The sequence below is a fragment of the Callionymus lyra genome, chromosome 1 (assembly GCF_982586985.1).
Source record: "Callionymus lyra chromosome 1, fCalLyr1.hap1.1, whole genome shotgun sequence".
Classification (NCBI taxonomy): domain Eukaryota; kingdom Metazoa; phylum Chordata; class Actinopteri; order Syngnathiformes; family Callionymidae; genus Callionymus; species Callionymus lyra.
In genome coordinates this window covers 53,404,112-53,427,031 of record NC_141818.1, presented here as the reverse complement: position 1 = coordinate 53,427,031, position 22,920 = coordinate 53,404,112, and the positions used below count along the sequence as shown (strand labels likewise).

Genomic DNA, 22,920 nt, shown 5'->3' with positions numbered 1-22,920 from the left:
TAGGCACACAGTCCAAATCTTTGCTAAGTGGTACAAGTGGTTTGTGGTCAGTCTGAAATCTGAAAGAATCTACAATCCCCATGTCCATGTTACATCAGTCTTTAACAAGTCATTCAGGGGTTTCGTAATTTCAGATAGGTGAGGAAGATACCTGCCTAAATAATAAACTATCCCCAGAATCCTTCTGAGGTCAGGCACATTGTTTGGTTCAACCAGCTGCATGATGGCTTGAACTTTCACATCATCTGGACGTATTCCATTCTCATCAATGGAGTGTCCCAAGTAGTTAAGTTTCCGCTGTCGCAGTAAGCACTTCTCCTTGTTCAGCTTCAGGCCTGCTCTCCTCAGGATGTCAAGGGTCTTTTGCAGTATCTCTTCATGTTGCTCCACTGACTCCGAATAAACAAGAATGTCATCCATGTATACAGCTACTCCATCAAGGTCTTTCAGCAGTTCTGTCATCTCATGCGGGAAGATTTCTGGGGCACTTGTTATTCCAAATGGAAGCCGGTTGAAGTAGTATCTCCCAAATGGCGTTATGAACGTAGTCAACTTTGCACTCTCAGGATCCAGCGGTATTTGCCAAAATCCACTTGCAGCATCAAGTAGGGAAAACATTTTGGCATGTGCTAATTTTGGCAAGATGTCATCTATCGTTGGTAGCAAATACTTTCCCCTCTTGACTGCTCTGTTGAGGTTCTTCAAGACAACACATATCCTCAGCTGTTCCTTGTTCTTCTTTGGTACTGGTACCATTGGAGCGCACCACTCTGTTGGTTCCTTGATTTCTGTTATGACTCCAGCCTCAACCATACGTTTCAATTCCTCCTTCACTTTCTGAAGCATAGGTATTGACACTCTTCTTGCTGTTGTCAGACTGTATGGTTGGACATCATCTATAAGTCTGATTTTTATTGGCATGATGTTCAATGCTCCAATTTCATTTGAACTTTGGATCTTTTCCTTCTGTGAAGTTTTCACCTCTCTGATCCGTTTCACTAAGCCCATCGCTGTTGCTTCTGAGCAAATGACTTTCACTACCACGGAGTATGTGAACTTTGAACTTGTAATGTCTCCGTTTACTCTTAGTAGTCACTGTGAAATAACCCAAACACTCAAGGCTACCTCCTGGGCTGTCGAGTGGTACTCAGGCCTTCTTTAATGCAGGTTTTCCACTCATCAACTTGAATGTATTTTCTGATACAACAGTGGTATCAGCGTCAGTGTCAATTTTAAAGTTCACCAGAACGTCAAGAATTCTGAGTTTCACTTTCCAGGCGTCATTTGAGTCATTTACTTCCGTAACCTCTCCTAGGAAATGTAGAAGATGGTTGTCTGTCCTCACATTGACCTCATTGAATATGTGTGAACGACACAGCAGCAAAATGTCCCATCTTTTTAAATGTGTGGCACTCGGAGTTGCTTGCAGGACACACCTCATCTCTTAAATGAGTATTTCCAAATCTGTAGCACTTCTTTCTTCCTTTTGATGCATGTGCTTGAGTTCCTCTTTGTCCATGTCTCTGCATTTGACCAGCATCCTTCTTTGTTTTCCACTTTGATACTTCATTCAGGTTAGTTCTCGTCTCTGCGTGAGCTCCTTGTTCACCAATGTGACATTTAACTTGTTCCGATTGATCTCGACCGCTTTGTCCAGAGTTAGGTCCGGGATTAACTGTAGCTTCTCTGACAGTTCCCTATCCAAGATGCCCACGACCAGTCTGTCACAATATTTTAATTTTTCACTTCCTCAAAGGCACATGTGTCTGCGTGCTTGTGCAGGGCTCCGATGTATAAATATATTTATTTACATTTATATATTTATAATATAACATGTATCCTCCGTGCTCTCACTGGGCTGCTGTACACGCTGGTGAAAACGTGCTCGTTCGTGTATGACGTTAACTTTTGCCACAAAATAATTGTCCAGTTTGCCCAGCAGGGTTTCATAGTCACCTTCATCTTCTTCTTGCCCAAAGACGAACGTTTTTAAACACTTGCTCGGACTCTTTTCCAAGCGAATAGAGCAGCTACACACCTGCACTTCTCCCTCCTCCTTCTTTAACTTTTTTGCCACGCAGTAGCGCTGGTCTCCATTCTGGCCAAAGTTGCGGGCGAGAAAAGTCCAAACTTTCTGGTGGGGAGAATTTCGCCATGGTCCTTTAACTTCTGACACCATGTAGTGATATGTAGTCACAAATAAACAAGCGTAGAATATCCGTGGAGCTTTATTTACACACGTCTTTAGCCGTAGCTTCGGACCAAGAACAACACAACACACACGTCACTCCCGATGTATCCATGCGCTATAGAAAACATAGTCCCTTAACACCATAGTTACAATAGTCCAGGCGAGAAGACAGAAATGCATGGATTACAAGCTCCAGATCATGTTGTGAAAACATTTTCCTAAGTTTAGAGATTTTTCACAGTTGAAGGAAACAGTTTCTGGTCAGTTTTCTGCAGTGTTGAACTACAGACATGTCTGTCAAATACAACACTAGGTTTCTCAGGCTCAGTTTGACAGACTGACCTAAGTCACCCAAGTACTGACTCAACCCTGGAACCTTATCATCAGGAGCAATCACCAGTGTTTCAGTTTTGTCCACATTTAGCTGCAAAGTGTTTTCACTAATTGTTTGATTTCTAGCAAACAATTGATTAAGCTGTTCAGCCTCTGGGGCTCAGTTGGATGAAAAGATTAGTAAAGCTGGATGTCATCAGCAAAAATGTGATAAGAAACATCATGAAATCTCTGAATGATTTTACAGAGGGGAATCAAGTACAGCAAAAAAAATAAAGGACCCAGAACAGAACCATGAGGGACTTCACACAACAGATCCGCCGATTCAGACCTCATTTGATTGGCAGATACACTAAAACTGCGCCCAGAAAGGTATGGCGAGAACCTCTGTAACACAGACCCAGACAGTCCCACTTCTTCCCTCGGTCTTCTCAGCAGGATCTGGTGATCAACTGTGTCAAAGGCTGAGGACAGATCCAAGAGAACAAGAACAGTGTATTGACCCGAGTCAGCCGACATCATGATGTCACTGGACACTTTCAGTAAGGCTGTCTCCGTAGAGTTATGTTTACGGAAGCCAGACTAAAACTTCTCATAAATGTCGCTCTGATACAGGAACAAAGACAGCTGCTCAGACACCACCTTCTCCAAGATCTTGGACAAGAAAGGGAGCTCAGAAATAGGCCTGAAATTACGGAGGTCAGTTGGGTCTAAGCCTGGTTTTTTGAGCAGAGGCTCCACAATGGCATGTTTAAATGCATTGGGAAAAACCCCTGTGGAAAGGGAGAGGTTCACCATATTGGTAACCCAGGGGCCAATTACATCAAATATTTCACCCAGAGATAGCAGCAGTGAAGGAAGACCAAGAGGAGGAGAGGGGCTCAGAGACAGACACCAAACAAAGGGGGAGAGATTTTCTCTTTGATCAATTTCATTTTGTCAATGAAAAATCTCAACAATGCATTGCTGTCAGCTTCACAGAAGACAGGCGTGATTTTAGGAGCAGGAGACACGAGAGAATTAATCGTGTCAAACAACACTTTGGGGTTTTTCTTATTTGCTGCTACCAGTTTTCTGATGTAATCAGATACAGCAGTTTCCACCATCTCATTGTTTGAAGACATAAGATCCCTGAGGTGAAGTCTGAGCACCTCAAGTTAAGTGGACGACAAAGTGTCTTCAGACTCGGGAGATCTTCATTTGTCCAAGGGCACCATTTTTTTCAGAATTTTCAAGTTCGATTTAACAGGTGCCTCTTGATCCAGTATTTCAACACAATGAGTAATGAAACAGTGAATCAAAATGTCCACGTTTAGGCAGTTATCAAAGAAAAGAGGGTCAAACATAGCAGAAAAACTGTCTGCAGTATCGGCTGAGATGACACGCCTCTGAGACCTAACTTTCAAAGGCTTAGGTTCAGGGATGAAGTCCAGGTTAAACAAGACAATGATCACTCAGATGGACATCATGTACAGAGACATTAGAAATGTCCAGGCAAGAGTAAAAACTAAGTCTAAAGTGTGGCTTTTTTGATGAGTGGGTTCAGAAACATGTTGCTCAAAATTAAAGGCTTCTGTTAAAGTTCAAAGTTCTTTAGCAGAACAAGATGTGACGTCATCAACATGAAGATTAAAGTCTCCAAGAATAAGAACAGATTCCATCTGAATAATGGAAGATAAGGTAAGGTAAGGTAAAGGTAAGGTAAAACTTTATTGATCCCTCAGGAGGTCTCCTTTGGGAAATTGTTTTTTTACAATAGCCAGCAATTTTGGGATTTTTTATACAAAACCTTTGTTGTTCAATTGTTTTTTCAATTTGTCAATTTGTCAATTAGTCAATTTGTTGTTCAATGAATTTAGTACCCTCCGAAGTACCCACGGGATTTTAGCCAGCAAGAAGTCACTGAAGTCTTTCAAGAACACTGAAGGACCAGGCGGACGGTAGATTGACACACAATAGAAAGGTCTTGTAGAACCAACCAAGATCATCTGAGACTCAAAAGAAGTGAATTCCTGTGTCTGAATCACTTTGCAAGAACAACTCTATGTCTATATGTCTATATATACACGTCTATGGTGTTGAGCTGCTTCTCTGAGCTGCTGCAACTATACGACTCCTCGCCCTCGTGACCTTTGAACCCTCCACATCTTTTACCAAAGTCTCCAAATAAACCTCTGGTCGAGGGTGTTGACAATAAAAGCTTTTATCATGTTGTCGTCGTTCCATCTTTACATCCCAAAATGTTTTGACATTTTAACAATAATTTAGACACAAAAACCTCAGACTCAACCGATTTATTGCTGGATTAAATACTTCTTATTATAAAATTCTTAACTTGTTATTAGTCGTTTTTTAAAGCTACAATTAAAAAAATATATATTTTTGACAAATACATTTAAACAAACATTTGAATTTAATAAACCAGATGTTTGTTTTGCAGGAACATTTATTTGTTGACACGTCGTTACTTAATACATGAAGTTCTGTCTGTTGGAGAAGAAAACATTGTTTACCATGAGATGAAAAAAAACATGTTTCAAACGATTAATGTATGATTAAGATAAACAAGCAAAGAACTCAAATACAAATATTTATAGTACTGAAAAAATACACACATATATACACACACACACATACATACATATATACACATATATATATATATATATACATATACATCTGCCAGCTCTGACTGAAGGATCCCGAGACGCTCCAATGCCAGTGAAGAGATATAATCTCTCCACCTGGTCCTGGGTCGACCCCTAGGTCTCCTCCCAGCTGGACGCTCCTGGAACACCTCCAAAGGGAGACGCCCAGGGGGCATCCTCAAGAGATGAACCACCTCATTTGACTCCTTTCCACACAGCAGCGGCTCTACTCCGAGTCTCTCCCGAGTGACAGAACTTCTCACCCCATCTCTAAGGGTGACGCCCGCCACCCGTCGAAGGAAACTCATTTCAGCCACTTGTATCCGAGATCTCGTTCTCTCCCTCATGACCCAAAGCTCTTGACGGTAGGTGAGGGTTGGGACAAAGATTGATCGGTAACTAGAGAGCTTTGCCTTTTGGCTCAGCTCTCTCTTACGCACAACAGTCATGCGAGAACAAGACCCCAAGATACTTCAATTTCTTCACTTGAGGCAAAGGCTCAACCCAGAGCGAACAATCCATCTTTCTCCTGCTGAGAACCATGGCCTCAGATTTAGAGGTGCTGATCCTCATCCCAGCCGCTTCACACTCAGATGCAAACCGATCCAGCGAGAGCTGAAGGTCGCAGCGTGATGAAGACATGAGAACCAGATCATCTGCACAAAGCAGCGATCGGATCTTCAGGCCACCAAACCGCAAACCTTCCCCGCCAGAGCTGCGCCTCGAAATCCTGTCCATGAAAACCAGAAACAGGAGACAAAGCACATCCCTGACGGAGACCAACTCTCACCGGGAATACATCCGATCTGCATCCAAGGATCACAAATACAGTGATTGGAGGGCCTCAGTGGAGCCTCTCACTCCATACTCCCGAAGCACATATATGTATATATGTGTATATAATGTTATATCAAGAAAATTGATTGTATTTAAAAACAAAGATGCAGAACAGATACATTTTTTTTAACCAAGAAATAAAATAATTAATAAACGTTCTGACCGTTTATCTTCCGTCTGTGTCGTCTGCAGATTTGAGAGACAGCTCGATGTTTCCTGAAATAAATCATGTCATTCAAAGGATCCACGTCAGAGAAGAGTGGAGTCTCACCGAGGTGTTGTCGGTCTCGTCCGGGCGAGGAAATCGAGGTCAGCCTGCTGGACAGCAGCTCACCTGCGTTGCTGGGAAACACCCTGATGTATCTAAAGATGCAGGAAAGTGAATCTTCCGTCAGACACACAAGGCTTCATCTCCACCTGCTGCCCATGTTGCATCTGTACCTCTTCAGTGCTTTGTCGGCTTCTTCCTGCGTGGAGAACTGGACGAAACCTGTCCGAAGACAATGACCCTCACTGTCCCGGACCAGAAAGATGCCGTCCTCCTTTATCTGCAGGCCTGGGGGACATGTTTGGTCAGTGGATGAAGAGTTATGAAACCTATTGAAGCCTCACGAAGCTTCACGAAGCCAAACACAAGAACACAAGAGTCACCTTTGAAGGGTAAGTTGACTTCGTCCTCCGTGCAGGAGCGAGGAAGCCCTCGGACTCGGACCACTCGGGTGTCAGCACAACGTTGCATAATCTCTTCGGCCTCCTGGTTGGTCAGCATTGACACTGATGAGACATCACGAAACATTAGGACCACAAACATGAATCAGTTAGAGGGAAGGAGTACCTTTCACGCATCGATCGCCCAGATAGTTCTTGTGTTTCTCCATTGCTCTCCTCAGGTCATTTACCTGCTCCAGCTCCACGAAGGCTCGACCCGACGGCCGGCCGTCAGCATTTCGCATCAGGTGGATCCCAGACTCCCCGTTACTGACGTTACAGTCTACATGGAGTGTCATGGGTTTAATGGTTGCTGTTCAGGACCAGACGTCAAGACTCTCACCAGAGAAGAACTGGAGCAGGTCTGCAGACGTGGACGACCACGGGATACCTTTGACCTGCACCACGAACACGTCCTTCTTCTCCGGCTCGTCCTCATTGACCTGCGACGACGGGAACGTTTTTTCTTCGAGCACCTGCAGGAGGAACATCCTGGGTTTGTATTCAATGATACATGTTTTAGTTTGAGTAAAAACATGGACACACACAGAGTAAAAATAAAAACATGTGCTATCATTTATAATTGGATTGGTGGATTTATTATTGATTTGGTGATATCACGACGCGCCGGCAGCTCCTCTCTGGTGTCGCTCAGTTGCGCAGGAAACCGATGCAAGTCCTGCGAGACTGAGTGTTATAAGTGACATTTTTCTACGATCACATCGGCACCGAAGCGCAGAAATACATGAAAGGGAAATATCTCATCGTTTCCTTCTCTAAACCCCCGGACCTTCACTACAGTACTCCAAACCGTAAGTAAGTAAGTCATTTTTATTTGTAAAGCACTTTTCCAGACCAGGGTCACAAAGCACTTAAACAATCAAAACGATATTCAATAAAGTATATATTTTAAAGATCAAGATAAACCTGATAACACAACAGGAGTTCCAGAAAATCAAGGAAAAGCCTGAACAAATAGAAACGTCTTAAGATGTTTCTTAAAGGAGTCAGTAGATCCATCAAGCACAAAGAGAGAGAAGATCGTTCCAAAGCTTAGGAGCAACAGCCTGGAAGGATTTCTCTCCTCTGGTCCTGAACCGTGTGCGAGGAACCATAAGTAGATTCTGATCCACAGACCTCAGAGCCCGAGCTGGGGTGTAAGTCTGGATCAGATCACTGATGGAAGGTCTGACCATGAATAGATCTGAAAGTAAGAACCAGAATTTTAAAATGATCCTGAAAGAAACTAGAAGCCAGTGAAGAGTTTGAAGGATTGGAGAAATGTGAGTTCTCCTACTAGAGCAGCTCAGAATTGTATTATTATTATTTTATTCTAATTCAACCTACAGTATGTTTTTATTAGAATTTAAAAAAATTGAATTCAGCCCTTTTTTTTTTTTTTCAAATGACATTTCCATAAAATAACTTTAAAGATTGTATAATTTTAAATTCAATCTTTCAATACTCTGACGACACAGACGTACTTATTTGTGGTAAAGATAGACACATAATTAATACTTGTAATTAAACAGACATTTGATTTATTCTCAAACAGAGAATAAACATTAAATCATAATTTAAAACATTTTAAAACAGATTCAAAGAGTTTCCTGTGAGATGCTAACCGTGGTGCAGAACCGGTCTTGACTTGTGAAGATGGACCAGGGCCGGAGGTTCCGAACAGATCCCGGGCGACTGGACGAGGGACATGAAGGTCGTTGCAGGAACACGCACAAGGTTCTGGTTCTGGTCGCTGTCAAAGGTCCAAAACACCGACGCAGCAACAACGACATTGACTTCCCGGCTACAGACATGTTAGCATGTAGCTTCACAACAACCACGCGAGCTTTGACTTGTAACTTATAAACGAACCAACACTTGGTTCCGGAACCAGTGACGAGTTAAATCCATTCAAATACAGAAGAAAATAAAGAAGAACGTGAGAGCATGAGTACGTGCGTCTCACGTGCGTCAGTCAAGGGCAGCGTCTGTACAGATCCTACAGTATCGCGGCTGCGCATGTGCGGTGACGTCGCAAACTTGATGACGTCACTACGGTTCTCTCACAGAGACAATGCTCGTTCAGCCGACAGTATCGCGGCTGCGCATGCGCGGGACTTTCTCGAAAGCGTTTTTAAACTCTTTACCGTGAGAATCAAAGTAATTGTTGTATTGTTGCAGAAATGAGTCGGTGATTTTCTTCATACACTTTATTCAAAGGCAAATGGATCAACAGGTAGAACGTAGTATCTAGCAGTAGTATCTAGCATCACAGTACAGTCTTCTTCTCACTGGCTTATTCTACATCTAGCATTCACTAGCGCCTCTAGTGTTCAGGCTGAAACACGACATATCCCCCTTAATAAGCAAACATTTTCTATTCATGAAGAACATTTCAACAAATTAAAATGTTTTCTTTCGTACCCTTACTTGTAGTAAACATTTCTTACACAGTCTTTAAATACTTATGCGTAGATAATCCAACTTAGTTAAACATCTTTAAACCCAAATCAACCATGTATTATCCTTTTAAACTCTAGCATAAGAACATTGTATATTCACCATTGTGTTAATTGAACTCTGCCAAACTCAAGAACATTAAAGTACTCCAAACAGTAACTATCACACAAAGTCCTTAGTCCACACCGGGACTCTTCTGAACCTGACTGGTCTCGCCTGTGATGTGGATGTCTCCCTTTAGTGGTAAAACAGGTGGTATATTCAGAAAGTCCATAGGTATAAGTTCTCTATCAGTCTCCTTCTCCTGAAGAGAAACAGGTGCCTTTAGGAATAATGCCAGGTTTCTTAACCCGGACATATGATCCACATTTGAAAAACACAGCAGTAGCTCCTCGCTTTTTGTCTGTGTAATCCTTGCTTTTCTTTTGCATATCTCTCACTCGGAGAGCAACCTGTCTTGGTGACAGCATTTTTTAACTGGCAGTGGACGTCCGGCCACATGAAGTCTGGTTGGCATGGGTCAACCATGCAACAGTTCAGCTGGTGAGCACTGAGTTGTAGAGTGAGGTGTTCCACGATAGACGTGTAAGAATTCTCTTGTGAACTCCTTCCATGGCTTTCCTTCCAGTGAGGCCGTCTCTAAACTATCCTTCAAGCTGCGATTAAAACGTTCAATCTCTCCATTTGCTCTTGGATAGTCGACTGAAGACTTCCTGTGCAAAACGCCTCGATCACAGAGGAATGTTTCAAACTCCTGTGACACGAATTGAGAGCCGATTGCAGAAACCAGCTCCTTGGGATCAACTTCTCTGCTGAAAACTGCAGATAAAAACTGAATAACAGTACATGAAGTGACCTGTGGTACAAATGTTAGCTCTGGCCACTTACTATGATAATCAATAAGTGTGATTGCAAATCTACAATCTATTGGTGCCTTATCATGTATGTGTGTCATGTGCCAGTGAGATCAACTTTGGTTGAAGGCCGTCTGGTACCAAGAGTCTGTGTCTGCCATGCACCACTAAATCATCTTGTAAGGAGAGTTTGTGCCTTATTTTGAAAAATGGCTGCAAGTTTGATACCAAGCTTTTTGCTGATTTTGGCCATCTTGAAGTAAGTAGTTCACGTAGTCCAGTCTGAACAGGACATGAAGCACATGCAGCTTTAAAGTCCACATCAGAAATAGCAGTAAGTGTAGATGTGAGTGCAACCTCTGTGTCATCTTCCAAGCTAGGTTCTAAGCTTGGCAGTGGAAGTCTCCCTCAGCGGCCCCTTGTACCACTGTGAGCAACATCAGCTGTACTGTCATTAGGCCAGTATCGCATCCATTCAATATTAACTTATAATACAATTGATTTATATAATAACCATGTCATCTTTGACAATTAATATTATGCTTCCTAGCTACAATATCATGATTTAATTATCAATTTCTCTAAATTCTACATTCAAATGATATAATATTTTGTGGAATAGTCCACATCTTCAAGAATAGATGTCCATGATTGTTACCCATGGAAAGTATTTATTTATCATAATCTTAAATTTTCCATTTAAATGATCTAAAACAGTGGCGTCCACACTTTTTCATTTTGCGAGCTACTTTTATAATGATCAAGTTCAAAAGATCTACCTTCATCAAATTTGCTCAACGTAAGTAAGTACATACTTCACTCAGATGATTTGCACTGAATGAAGTGAATGGACTGATAATCAGACATGATGGAAGGATGAGTGGATTTAATCATCTTCATAAAAAAGGCTGACTTACATAAATAACTAGATTCAAATAGTTCAGTCCAAGACTTATTTCCTCATAAGAAGATACTTTTCCTGAGAGTAACTTCCAAAAATGTCCATGAAACCTGGTCTTAAGCTCAGTGTCTCAGCCTGTGTTGAATCTCATCCTCACTGCAGACAAGTTCAGACTCATGTGTACTAAGAATTGCATTGATTTCCAACTAAAAATGGTCGTTCATTCGAACCCAAATGGTGCACAAAAAATATTCAGATTTAAGAATCTGTGCATGACACGAATTCGAGCCTTTTTACTTTGTTCATCAAAATCAACAAAGAACTCAGAAGGGTTCATCCCTTTCCCTGCCTCCATGTCGATCATATTTAAATGAAGCACAAGACTTAAACTTCTCCATTTCTGTGATCATGAGAAAACAAAAACAAATGAAAACATGAATTTAAACTAAGAGTTTACAATTACTAATTTTAAACACGTCTGACATGCTGCGTAGCGTAAGTAAATCGTATCGTATCATTGGCTGGACACCTGTCACTCACTGAGGTGCGCTGCAAAGAAGTTCTTGTGCGCGGAGTTTCCTCGAGCGGCGCGCAGCTTAGAGGGAACCTTGGTGTACGTGATGCAAAAGCCACAGTCTTTTCAGAACCATTTTGATGTATCTGAGTGAGAACTGCTCCTAGTCCATAGTCAGACGCGTCAGTAGTTACAAGCAGGTAGTTCTGGGTTGAACACTGATAGTGCCGGGCTGTTCACAATCAGTCTTTTAACATTCTCAAAACTCCTTTGAGCCTCAATAGACCATGTGAATGTCTCTGCTCCACGCAAAAGTGCTCTCAGAGGCTCCACAATTGCAGCATAGTCTGGTATGAATTTTGAATACCAAGATGTGAGCCCAAGAAATAACCTCAACTTGGGAAGGTCCATTGGTGGCGGTGCTTGAAAAACAGCAGTCACATGTGCAGGCTGCAATCCTTTACCTGACACTGTGTGTCCCAAGAAAGACAGTTCTGGTTGTCTGAAGTTGCATTTTGAATGATTCAGCTTGAGACCTGCATCTTGTATACGCCAAAGTACAGCTTTCAGTTGTTTATCATGTTCCTCAGCTGTTGCACCTAAAACAATTAAAACTTAGTCCGTTTCTGTCGCTCCAACATGAAGTCACATCCGGGTCTTAATACTTTGCTTTATGGAGAGAAAAGGTCAAAATGCAGAGTGTACGGGTCGTTTATTTCCCGCTTCAAGTCAAACAAAGATATAAACTTTTACGATCGAAAGGACTCGATCTTTGCCGGCAGCTCTACAGGTCAATAGCTCCGGGAAAGACGGTCCCGTGTTATGGAGCTTCGCTATATTTAAGGGAAAGTTTCCTGTCCAGGGGGTCGTCATTTCCGAGGCAGTGGTTCTTTCACGTTTCTTGATGTCGCGGGTCACCTGGAGAGTAACTTCCTTGCTTCCCTGTTGTGTGGGCGGATTCCTTTGTCTTCCAACCCCCCTCTTTTGGGTGTGTTCTGTTTTGCTCTTTTGTTTCACGCCCACAGGTGTGAAAAAGGGCAGACGACAGATGTTAAACTAATCGCTGTTTGGCTCTAAGTCTGCTCCAAGCTTTTCTTGAAGCAGTGTTTCAGTCTGAGTGAAATGTTGGTTGTGAATGTGTATTCAAACGTTTAAGCTCTTAGATGAAGCTAGTAATTTATACTTCATATTTTGATTATCTTTTAGCATTAATTTAAGTATGGCGTATACATATAGTGTATAATAATTTTTAATCGAACACTTCGTTAGACAAAACATCAAAAGAATGATCAATTGAATCATCCACATGCACGTACCACATATGCATGTGTTAGTGTATATTGCTTCTTTCTCTCAGTGCACACACACACATGCTCTCATGTTCTTGCACTTGATTCATCCTGGCAGCACACAGACACACAGACACATAGACATAGACAAATACTTAAATTATAGGTTTGAATCATACTAACAAATGAACGCTAGAGCCTTCAAAGTGTAGTAATGTTATATATGTTCCTTATAAAAAAAGGTTTATTTTCAGAACATCTAAGTTCTGGTCGATTTAACTTTAAAATTAAAATTTACCTGAAGTTGGAGCACCACCCTTTGTGTTATAGTACAAGGGAAACTATTAAATTTACACGGATAATAATTAATTAATTGACCTTATTAATTAACTATGAAACACTAGTTTTAATCAATCTCATCTCTGTGCACATATCAGTCCTTTAAACACATCATATTTGTGATTATTTGCTGGAAATAATCCTGTACTCTGCCATTCTTTCACAATTCTTTTTACCCTTTTTTCAACTTCCTTTGCACCCTTGTCCGTTTGGCCATAACTTTTCATTTGATCGAAAAAACATTCAAGTTGCGTCCATTTCGTATCACAGCAGACTTTAATCCAAGAAGGCCCTTAAGGGATGAAAACATCCACAGACATTTCTCAGCACAGCGGCTGTAATTTAGGAAAGTAAAAGAAGAAAAATGTAAGGTTCACAGATGCTGTAAGTTTGATATCAAGGAAATATAAAAGGAGAACGTAACATCCACAGATGCTATACGTTTTCTTTCAAGAAAATATGAAAAGAAAAATGTAACATTCACAGATGTTATACGTTTTATTTAAAGAGAATATGAAAAGAAAAACGTAACATTCACTATGTTATGTCTGCGTTTTAGTCAGCCAAAGAAGGACAAGATTGTATGTTTTTTCCTCAGGTCAGCAGGCTGCACCCAAAATTCCACTTTGAACACAAGATTAATTTCAACTTCATAGATAATTACTAATTCAAGAATTCCTCAGCAACACTAACTAACTAAGCAAAACAAAACTAAACTAACCACAACAAAAATGACGTCTTTAACTCAACCCTGTTCGAACTCAGGGACTCTAACCCTGTGGTTCTTTAGGATTTGATCAATTTCCAAGGCCTCCAACCTTTTTATGGACCTTTTTAAGATATTGATTAAAAATCAATACTCAGGGACTCTTACCCTTTAGGACTCAGGGACTCTAAGCCTTTAGGACATTTATTACCAAATCAATACTCAGGGTCTTTAACCCGTTATATGTACTAATTATTTTTTTATGTACTTTATTTTTTTCCGATATGTCTGCTTTTTTATGATCGTGAAAGAAATCACCGACCCTTATTGATTTAATCTTAACTTATGATCGTGTTTGTTTCAATGAACCAAGTTGTGTGTGTTGACACCCGTCAGGTTTGTACAACTTGGTTCATTGCCCCAACAAGACCCTTATTTAACTTTTAACTTTAACAGCTTATGATCATGTTTAAATAAAAAAAAGCACATCTGACCTTTTTTTCCACATGCATATTTAACAACAACAACAAAGTTTACACATTAACTTCGGCATTTCTGAACAGTCAAACACACTTCACTCTATACTTATTTAAATTTACATTTATCTTGGTCTCAGCCACGGAACGGGGACTTGGACTCAAAAGAAGACTAATAATCAATAAAGTGGTCTGGTCTTACCAAAATTGTATTTTGTATAGCGCTTTTCCAGACCAGGGTCACAAAGAGCTTAAACAATCAAAACAATACTCACTAAAATATATATTTTAAATGTCTAGATAAAACTGAGAACAACACAGGAGTTCCAGAAAATCAAGGAAAAGCCTGAACAAGTAAAAATGTTTTAAGATGTTTCTTGAAAGAGTCAGTAGATCATCAAGCGCAAGAGAGAGGAAGATCGTTCCAAAGCTTAGGAGCAACAGTCTGGAAGGATTTCTCTCCTCTGGTCCTGAACTGTGTGCGTGGAACCATCAGTAGATTCTGATCCACAGACCTCAGGGACTCTAACCCTGTGGTTCTTTAGGATTTGATCAATTGATCAATTTCCAAGGCCTCCAACCTTTTTATGGTCCTTTTTAAGATATTGATTAAAAATCAATACTCAGGGACTCTAACCCTTTAGGACTCAGGGACTCTAACCCTTTAGGACATGTATCACTATCAGGATCTGGTGATCAACTGTGTCAAAGGCTGAGGACAGATCCAAGAGAACCAGAACAGTGTATTGACCCGAGTCAGCTGACATCATGATGTCCCTGGACACTTTCAGTAAGGCTGTCTCCGTAAAGTGATGTTTACGGAAGCCAGACTGAAACTTCTGATCCAGGAACAAAGACAAACAACACTTTGGGGTTTTTCTTATTTGCTGCTACCAGTTTTCTGATGTTATCAGATCTAGCAGTTTCCACCATCTCATTGCACATCAGATCCCTGAGGTGAAGTCTGTGCACCTCAAGTTTAGTGGACTTGCAGAGACGCTCAGTCTTCACGTTTATGGCAGTCATCAAAGGAAAGAGGGTCAAACATAGCAGGAAAACTGTCTGCAGTATCGGCTGAGATGACACGTCTCTGAGACCTAACTTTCAAAGGCTTAGGTTCAGGAATGAAGTCCAGGTAAAACAAGACAATGATCACTCAGATGGACATCATGTACAGATACATTAGAAATGTCCAGTCAAGAGTAAAAACTAAGTCTAAAGTGTGGCTTTTTTGATGAATAGGTTCAGAAACATGTTGCTCAAAATTAAAGGCTTCTGTTAAAGTTAAAAGTTATTTAGCAGAGCAAGATGTAACGTCATCAACATAAAGATTAAAGTCTCCAAGAATAAGAACAGATTCCATTTGAATAATGGAAGATAAGAAGTTACTAAAGTCTTTCAAGAACATCGCCGCAGGACCAGGCGGGCGGTAGATTGACACACAATAGAAAGTTCTTCTAGAACCAACCAAGATCATCTGAGACTCAAAAGAAGTTAATTCCTGTGTCTGAATCACTTTGCAAGAACAACTCTGTCTATATGTCTATATATACACGTCTATGGTGTTGAGCTGCTTCTCTGAGCTGCTGCAACTATACGACTCCTCACCCTCGTGACCTTTGAACCCTCCACACCTTTTACCAAAGTCTCCAAAATAAACCTCTGGTCGAGGGTGTTGACATGTTGGCATCATTTCTCAAAGCTTTTCAACCAAAAACATGGTTTTACATCCAAGTCATTTTTAATGTATTTAACAGAAGACAAACTCAATTAAAACTAATCAAGAGTCATGTGATCGTTGAATCAAGTGAGACAATAAAAATTTTATCACGTCGTCGTCGTCCATCTTGGATTTTTCTTAAGATTCCAAAATGTTTTGACATTTTAACAATAATTTAGACACAAAAACCTCAGACTCAACTGATTTATTGCTGGATTAAATACTTCTTAATATTAAATTCGTAACTAGTTATTAGTTGTTTTTTAAAGCTACAATTTAAAAAATATATATTTTTGACAAATACATTTAAACAAACATTTGAATGTAATAAATGAAATAAACCAGATGTTGGTTTTGCAGGAACATTTATTTGTTGACACGTCGTTACTCAATACATGAAGTTCTGTCTGTTGGAGAAGAAAAAAACAACATGTTTCAAACCATTAATGTAATTAAATAGTATACATCACGATAAACATGCAAAGAATTATATTAGGTACAAAAATACAAATATTTATAGTCTGACTGAAAAAAAAATTCATGTGTATGTGTACATATATATATATATATATATATATATATACACACATATCCATCCATCCATCCATAGTCATCCACTTTATCCGTTCCAGTCTGATATAATCTCTCCACCTGGTCCTGGGTCGACCCCTAGGTCTCCTCCCAGCTGGACGCTCCTAGAACACCTCCAAAGGGAGACGCCCAGGGGGCATCCTCAAGAGATGGACCACCTCATTTGACTCCTTTCCACGCGGAGAAGCAGCGGCTCTACTCCGAGTCTCTCCCGAGTGAAAGAACTTCTCACCCCATCTCTTCACTTGAGGCAAAGGCTCAACCCAGAGCGAACAATCCATCTTTCTCCTGCTGAGAACCATGGCCTCAAATTTAGAGGTGCTGATCCTCATCCCAGCCGCTTCACATTCAGATGCAAACCGATCCAGCGAGAGCTGAAGGTCGCAGCGTGATGAAGCCATGAGAACCAGATCATCTGCACAAAGCAGCGATCGGATCTTCAGGTCACCAAACCGCAAACCTTCCCCGCCAGAGCTGCGCCTCGAAATCCTGTCCATGAAAACCAGAAACAGGAGACAAAGCACATCCCTGACGGAGACCAACTCTCACCGGGAATACATCCGATCTGCATCCAAGGATCCGCACACAACTCCCGCTGCGGGAATACAGTGATTGGAGGACCTCAGTAGAGCCTCTCACTCCATACTCCCGAAGCACATATATGTATGCAGTATGCTGATGTTACGGAGACGTGGCTGAACCAGAACCACACGGACGCGATTGCTGCGCTGGATGGATTCTGTTTATTACGCGCGGACCGGACGGAGATGAGCGGGAAGAGAAAGGGCGGAGGACTGGCAGTGTTCGTCAACGAGAAGTGGTGCCTTCCCAGACACGTCACTTTAAAGGATCAACACTGCTCTCCTGACATTGAACTTTTGGCGCTGAGTCTGAGACCCTTCTACTTGCCACGGGAGTTTTCACATGTTGTCGCAGTGCTTGTGTACATCCCTCCGTCGGCGAGCGCGGAGGCAGCATGTGACGTCATCACTGGAGTAGTGAACGGGTTACAGACTCAGAGCCCTCAGGCCCTCTTTATCATCTCCGGTGATTTTAATCACGCATCTCTTTCTTCCCGTCTGCCCAAATTCACGCAGTACGTCACTTGTGACACCAGGGACAATAACACACTGACCTTTTCTATGCGAACACAAAAGACGCTTATTTATCATCCCCCCTTCCTCCTTTGGGACGAGCTGACCACTGTCTGGTCCATCTCCTACCTGTTTAAAAGCCACTTTTGAGCATGCAACCAGCAGTGACTCGCTCGGTCAAGAAGTGGTCTGAAGAAGCTGAGGAAGCTCTGAAGGTCTGCTTTGAGACCACGGACTGGAGCATCTTCAGTGAGTCCCACAAGGAGGATATTGACGGTCTAACCACATGTGTCACGGACTACATAAACTTCTGTGTGGAGAGCATTGTGCCAACCAGAACTGTACGATGCTTCTCCAACAACAAACTCTGGATTAATCCTGATATAAAGGTTCTCTTAAAGGAGAAGAAGAGAGTCTTTAGGTCAGGAAACAAAGAGGATCTTCAGTTCAGAAGGAGCTGAGAAGAAAGATCAGGGAGGGAAAGGAGAGGTACAGGAGGAAGATGGAAGAGAGTCTGGCCAATAACAACACCAGAGATGTCTGGAGAGGTTTAAAATCCATATCCGGACATCAGACCAGGCTCTCTGTAGCGGTGGGGGATCAAAATTGGGCAATTGACAACTTAAACAATTATTTTTCAAGGTTTGAGGTGTCGGCTCCCCCCCCTGCTTCTCCACCATTCACACCTCTACATTTACCTTCTCCTCCCCCCGAGCTTGTATTGTTTCAGCCCCCCCGCTGACTCCACAGGGGACAATGCCCCCTCCACCCCAGCCTGTCCCTCACACCTCTCCAGGTGAGAAATCAGCTCAGGAGAACCAGGACAACAAAGGACCTTGGACCAGACGGCATCGGTGGCAAAGTACTCAGGACGTGCTCTGACCAGTTAAGTGAAATTGTTGGACTTCTGTTCAACATGAGCTTGACCCTGGGAAGAGTTCCACTACTGTGGAAGACCTCCTGTGTGGTACCGGTGCCGAAGACTCAGCACCCTAAGGATCCCAGCTGCTACAGACCTGTGGCCTTGACATCCCACCTTATGAAGGCTCTGGAGCGGCTGGTCCTTAGTTACCAGAGTCCTCTGATACGCTCCTCCATGGATCCGTTGCAGTTTGCCTACCAACCTGACATCGGCGTGGAGGACGCCATCATCTTCCTTCTCCACCGAGCACTTTCTCACCTGGAGTCCCCTGGAAGCACTGTGAGGATCCTTTTCCTGGATCTAAGCAGTGCTTTCAATACCATCGGGTCAGAGATCCTGAGGGACAAGCTGGAGCTGTCTGGAGTGGACACTCACCTCACTGGATTGTGGACTACCTCACCAACCGTCCACAGTTCGTGAGGACCCGGGATGGTGTTTCGAAGACTGTACTGTGCAGTGTAGGGGTCCCCCAGGGAACAGTGTTGGCACCGTTCCTCTTTTCACTGTACACTGCAGACTTCCAACACCTGTCTCCCACCAGTCACCTGCAAAAGTTCTCGGACGACTCCGCCATCGTCTGCCTCATTAAGGACGGGGATGACGGGTCGTACCGGGGACTTGTCCAGGACTTTGTTGACTGGTGCCTGGAAAACCACCTCCAGATCAACTCCAGCAAAACTAAGGAGTTGATTGTGGATTTCCGGCGGTGTCCCTCCATCTCCCCCTCACCACTGAACATCCTGAAGTCATTCTATGACTCAGTAGTGGCCTCTGCCATCTTCAACGGTGTGGTCTGCTGGGGGAGCAGCATGACAGCAAAGGATAGGGCTAAACTGGAAAGCCGTATTAAGAAGGCCGGTTACGTCCTAGGGCGCCCCCTGGATCCTGTGGAGGAAGTGTCTGGGAGGAGGATACAGAGCAAGCTGGCCTCCATGAGGAAGAACTTATCTCACCCTCTCCAGCACACTGAGGGCATTGAGGAGCTCCATCAGTGATAGGATGCTCCATCCCAGGTGTGTGAGGGAGAGGTACCGCAGGTCCTTCCTCCCTGCTGCCATCAGACTCCACAACAAGAACACAGCCAGATAATATTTAACAGCACCTCTTCTTGTTATTTTTGTAAATATGTTGTATATATAATATGGTGCAGATTTCTATTTTATTCTATTTAGATTTTTTTCATTTTATTATTTTTATTTCTGGGTGTTTCTTATTTGTGGTATTGCGCTTGATGTTGTTTAAACCGAATTTCCCCTCGCGGGACAAATAAAGGATTTCTGATTCTGATATGTATATATGTGTATATAATGTTATATAAAGAAAAAATGCTGAAAATAAAGGAATGAAATGCAATTTTGCAATTAAAAACAATTAAATAAAGATAATGAAAACTTATCTAACAAAAAAATGTAAAACATGTACGATTGTATTTCAAAACAAAGACGCAGAACAGATACATTTTTTTTAACCAAGAAATAAAATAATTAATAAACGTTCTGACCGTTTATCTTCCGTCTGTGTCGTCTGCAGATTTGAGAGACAGCTCGATGTTTCCGTTTCCTGAAATAAATCATGTCATTCAAAAGATCCACGTCAGAGAAGAGTGGAGTCTCACCAAGGTGTTGTTGGTCTCGTCCGGACGAGGACTTCGGGGTCAGCCTGCTGGACAGCAGCTCACCTGCGTTGCTGGGAAACACCTTGATGTATCTAAAGAAGCAGGAAAGTTAATCTTCCGTCAGACACACAAGGCTTCATCTCCACCTGTTGCCGATGTAGCATCCGTTCCTCTTCAGTGCTTCGTCGGCTTCTTCCTGCGTGGAGAACCGGACGAAACCTGTCCCAGTACAACGACCCCTACTGTCCTGGACCAGAAAGATGCCGTCCTGGTTTATCTGCAGACCTGGAGGACATGTTTGGTCAGTGGATGAAGAGTTATGAAACCTATTGAAGCGTCACGAAGCCTCAAGACTTTATCCACTTATGTAATATTGAGTAATATAATGAGAAGAAGAAGATTTTTAGAAGAACACAAGAGAGTCACCTTTGAAGAATAAGTTGACTTCGTCCTCCGTGCAGGAGCGAGGAAGCCCTCGAACTCGGACCACTCGGGTGTCAGCACAACGTTGCAGAATCTCTTCGGCCTCCTGGTTGGTCAGCATTGACACTGATGAGACATCACGAAACATTAGGACCACAAACACGAATCAGTTAGAGGGAAGGACTACCTTTCACGCATCGATCGTCCAGATTGCTCTTGTGTTTCTCCAGAGCTCTCCTCACGTCGTTTACCTGCTCCAGCTTCACGAAGGCTTGACCCGACGGCCGGCCGTCATTACTCAGAATCAGGTGGATCCCAGACTCCCCGTTACTGACGTTGCAGTCTACATGGAGTGTCATGGGTTTAATGGTTGCTGTTCAGGACCAGACGTCAAGACTCTCACCAGAGAAGAACTGGAGCAGGTCTGCAGACGTGGACGACCACGGGAGATTTTTGACCTGCACCACGAACACGTCCTTCTTCTCCGGCTCGTCCTCATTGACCTGCGACGACGGGAACGTTTTTTCTTCGAGCACCTGCAGGAGGAACATCCTGGGTTTGTATTCAATGATACATGTTTTAGTTTGAGTAAAAACATGGACACACACAGAGTAAAAATAAAAACATGTGCTATCATTTATAATTGGATTGGTGGATTTATTATTGATTTGGTGATATCACGACGCGCCGGCGGCTCCTCTCTGGTGTCGCTCAGTTGCGCAGGAAACCGATGCAAGTCCTGCGAGACTGAGTGTTATAAGTGACATTTTTCTACGATCACATCGGCACCGAAGCGCAGAAATACATGAAAGGGAAATATCTCATCGTTTCCTTCTCTAAACCCCCGTACCTTCACTACAGTACTCCAAACCGTAAGTAAGTAAGTCATTTTTATTTGTATAGCACTTTTCCAGACCAGGGTCACAAAGCGCTTAAACAATCAAAACGATATTCAATAAAGTATATATTTTAAAGATCAAGATAAACCTGATAACACAACAGGAGTTCCAGAAAATCAAGGAAAAGCCTGAACAAATAGAAACGTCTTAAGATGTTTCTTAAAGGAGTCAGTAGATCCATCAAGCACAAAGAGAGAGAAGATCGTTCCAAAGCTTAGGAGCAACAGCCTGAAAAGATTTCTCTCCTCTGGTCCAGAAGTTCAGGAACCATAAGTAGATTCTGATCCACAGACCTCAGAGCCCGAGCTGGGGTGTAAGTCTGGATCAGATCACTGATGGAAGGTCTGACCATGAATAGATCTGAAAGTAAGAACCAGAATTTTAAAATGATCCTGAAAGAAACTAGAAGCCAGTGAAGAGTTTGAAGGAGAAATGTGAGTTCTTCTACTAGAGCAGCTCAGAATTTTATTATTATTATTATTTTATTCTAATTCAACCTACAGTATGTTTTTATTAGAATTAAAAAAAATTGAATTCAGCCCTTTTTTTTTTCAAATGACATTTGCATAAAATAACTTTAAAGATTGTATAATTTTAAATTCAATCTTTCAATACTCTGACGACACAGACGTACTTATTTGTGGTAAAGATAGACACATAATTAATACTTGTAATTAAACAGACATACGATTTATTCTCAAACAGAGAATAAATATTAAATCATAATTTAAAACATTTTAAAACAGATTCAAAGAGTTTCCTGTGAGATGCTAACCGTGGTGCAGAACCGGTCTTGACTTGTGAAGATGGACCAGGGCCGGAGGTTCCGAACAGATCCCGGGCGACTGGACGAGGGCCATGAAGGTCGTTGCAGGAACACGCACAAGGTTCTGGTTCTGGTCGCTGTCAAAGGTCCAAAACACCGACGCAGCAACAACGACATTGACTTCCCGGCTACAGACATGTTAGCATGTAGCTTCACAACAACCACGCGAGCTTTGACTTGTAACTTATAAACGAACCAACACTTGGTTCCGGAACCAGTGACGAGTTAAATCCATTCAAATAAAGAAGAAAATAAAGAAGAACGTGAGAGCATGAGTACGTGCGTCTCACGTGCGTCAGTCAAGGGCAGAGTCTGTACAGATCCTACAGTATCGCGTCTGCGCATGTGCGGTGACGTCGCAAACTTGATGACGTCACCACGGTTCTCTCTCAGAGACAAAGCTCGTTCCGCGGGATTTGCTAGAAAGCGTTTTGAAACTCTTTACCGAGAGAGTCAGACACATAAGACAAACAAAAGACTATCAGAGTCAGAGAATCAAGAAAAGCTCAAATAAAAGTGTATTGAGATGTTTCTTGAAGGAGTCAGTAGATCATCAAACACAGATGTTTCTTGA

At 42.2% G+C, this 22,920-nt stretch overlaps 2 protein-coding genes across 2 annotated transcripts; both read right to left on the bottom strand.

Moving 5' to 3' along the window:
- Nucleotides 1–4,803: 4,803 nt before the first annotated feature.
- Nucleotides 4,804–8,721, bottom strand: LOC148090135 (G-rich sequence factor 1-like). Its single transcript, XM_087812853.1, has 8 exons — nucleotides 8,343–8,721; nucleotides 7,061–7,193; nucleotides 6,845–7,000; nucleotides 6,661–6,783; nucleotides 6,451–6,565; nucleotides 6,281–6,372; nucleotides 6,173–6,225; nucleotides 4,804–5,011 (listed from the first exon to the last, which is right to left on the bottom strand). The coding sequence occupies exons 1-7, from the start codon at nucleotides 8,529–8,531 to the stop codon at nucleotides 6,176–6,178; spliced, it is 858 nt and encodes a 285-aa protein (XP_087668979.1). The 5' UTR covers nucleotides 8,532–8,721; the 3' UTR covers nucleotides 4,804–5,011; nucleotides 6,173–6,175.
- Nucleotides 8,722–16,324: 7,603 nt separating this feature from the next.
- LOC148090134 (heterogeneous nuclear ribonucleoprotein H2-like) lies at nucleotides 16,325–22,677 on the bottom strand. Its single transcript, XM_087812820.1, has 8 exons — nucleotides 22,296–22,677; nucleotides 21,025–21,157; nucleotides 20,809–20,964; nucleotides 20,625–20,747; nucleotides 20,345–20,483; nucleotides 20,199–20,290; nucleotides 20,085–20,143; nucleotides 16,325–16,383 (listed from the first exon to the last, which is right to left on the bottom strand). Exons 1-7 carry the CDS (start codon nucleotides 22,482–22,484, stop codon nucleotides 20,088–20,090), a joined length of 888 nt encoding a protein of 295 aa, XP_087668946.1. The 5' UTR covers nucleotides 22,485–22,677; the 3' UTR covers nucleotides 16,325–16,383; nucleotides 20,085–20,087.
- Nucleotides 22,678–22,920: the final 243 nt, after the last annotated feature.

What these genes read in the sequence shown, in the direction of transcription:
- LOC148090134 (XM_087812820.1), bottom strand. Translation starts at nt 22,484, where the DNA reads ATGTCTGTAGCCGGGAAGTCAATGTCGTTGTTGCTGCGTCGGTGTTTT. An exon ending in CCTGCTCCAGTTCTTCTCTG is followed by an intron (nt 20,965 to 21,024) that starts GTGAGAGTCTTG and finishes CACTCCATGTAG; the next exon opens with ACTGCAACGTCAGTAACGGG. An exon ending in GGATGCTACATCGGCAACAG is followed by an intron (nt 20,291 to 20,344) that starts GTGGAGATGAAG and finishes CTGCTTCTTTAG; the next exon opens with ATACATCAAGGTGTTTCCCA.
- LOC148090135 (XM_087812853.1), bottom strand. Translation starts at nt 8,531, where the DNA reads ATGTCTGTAGCCGGGAAGTCAATGTCGTTGTTGCTGCGTCGGTGTTTT. An exon ending in AAGACCGGTTCTGCACCACG is followed by an intron (nt 7,194 to 8,342) that starts GTTAGCATCTCA and finishes TTCCTCCTGCAG; the next exon opens with GTGCTCGAAGAAAAAACGTT. An exon ending in AGTCAACTTACCCTTCAAAG is followed by an intron (nt 6,566 to 6,660) that starts GTGACTCTTGTG and finishes CATGTCCCCCAG; the next exon opens with GCCTGCAGATAAAGGAGGAC.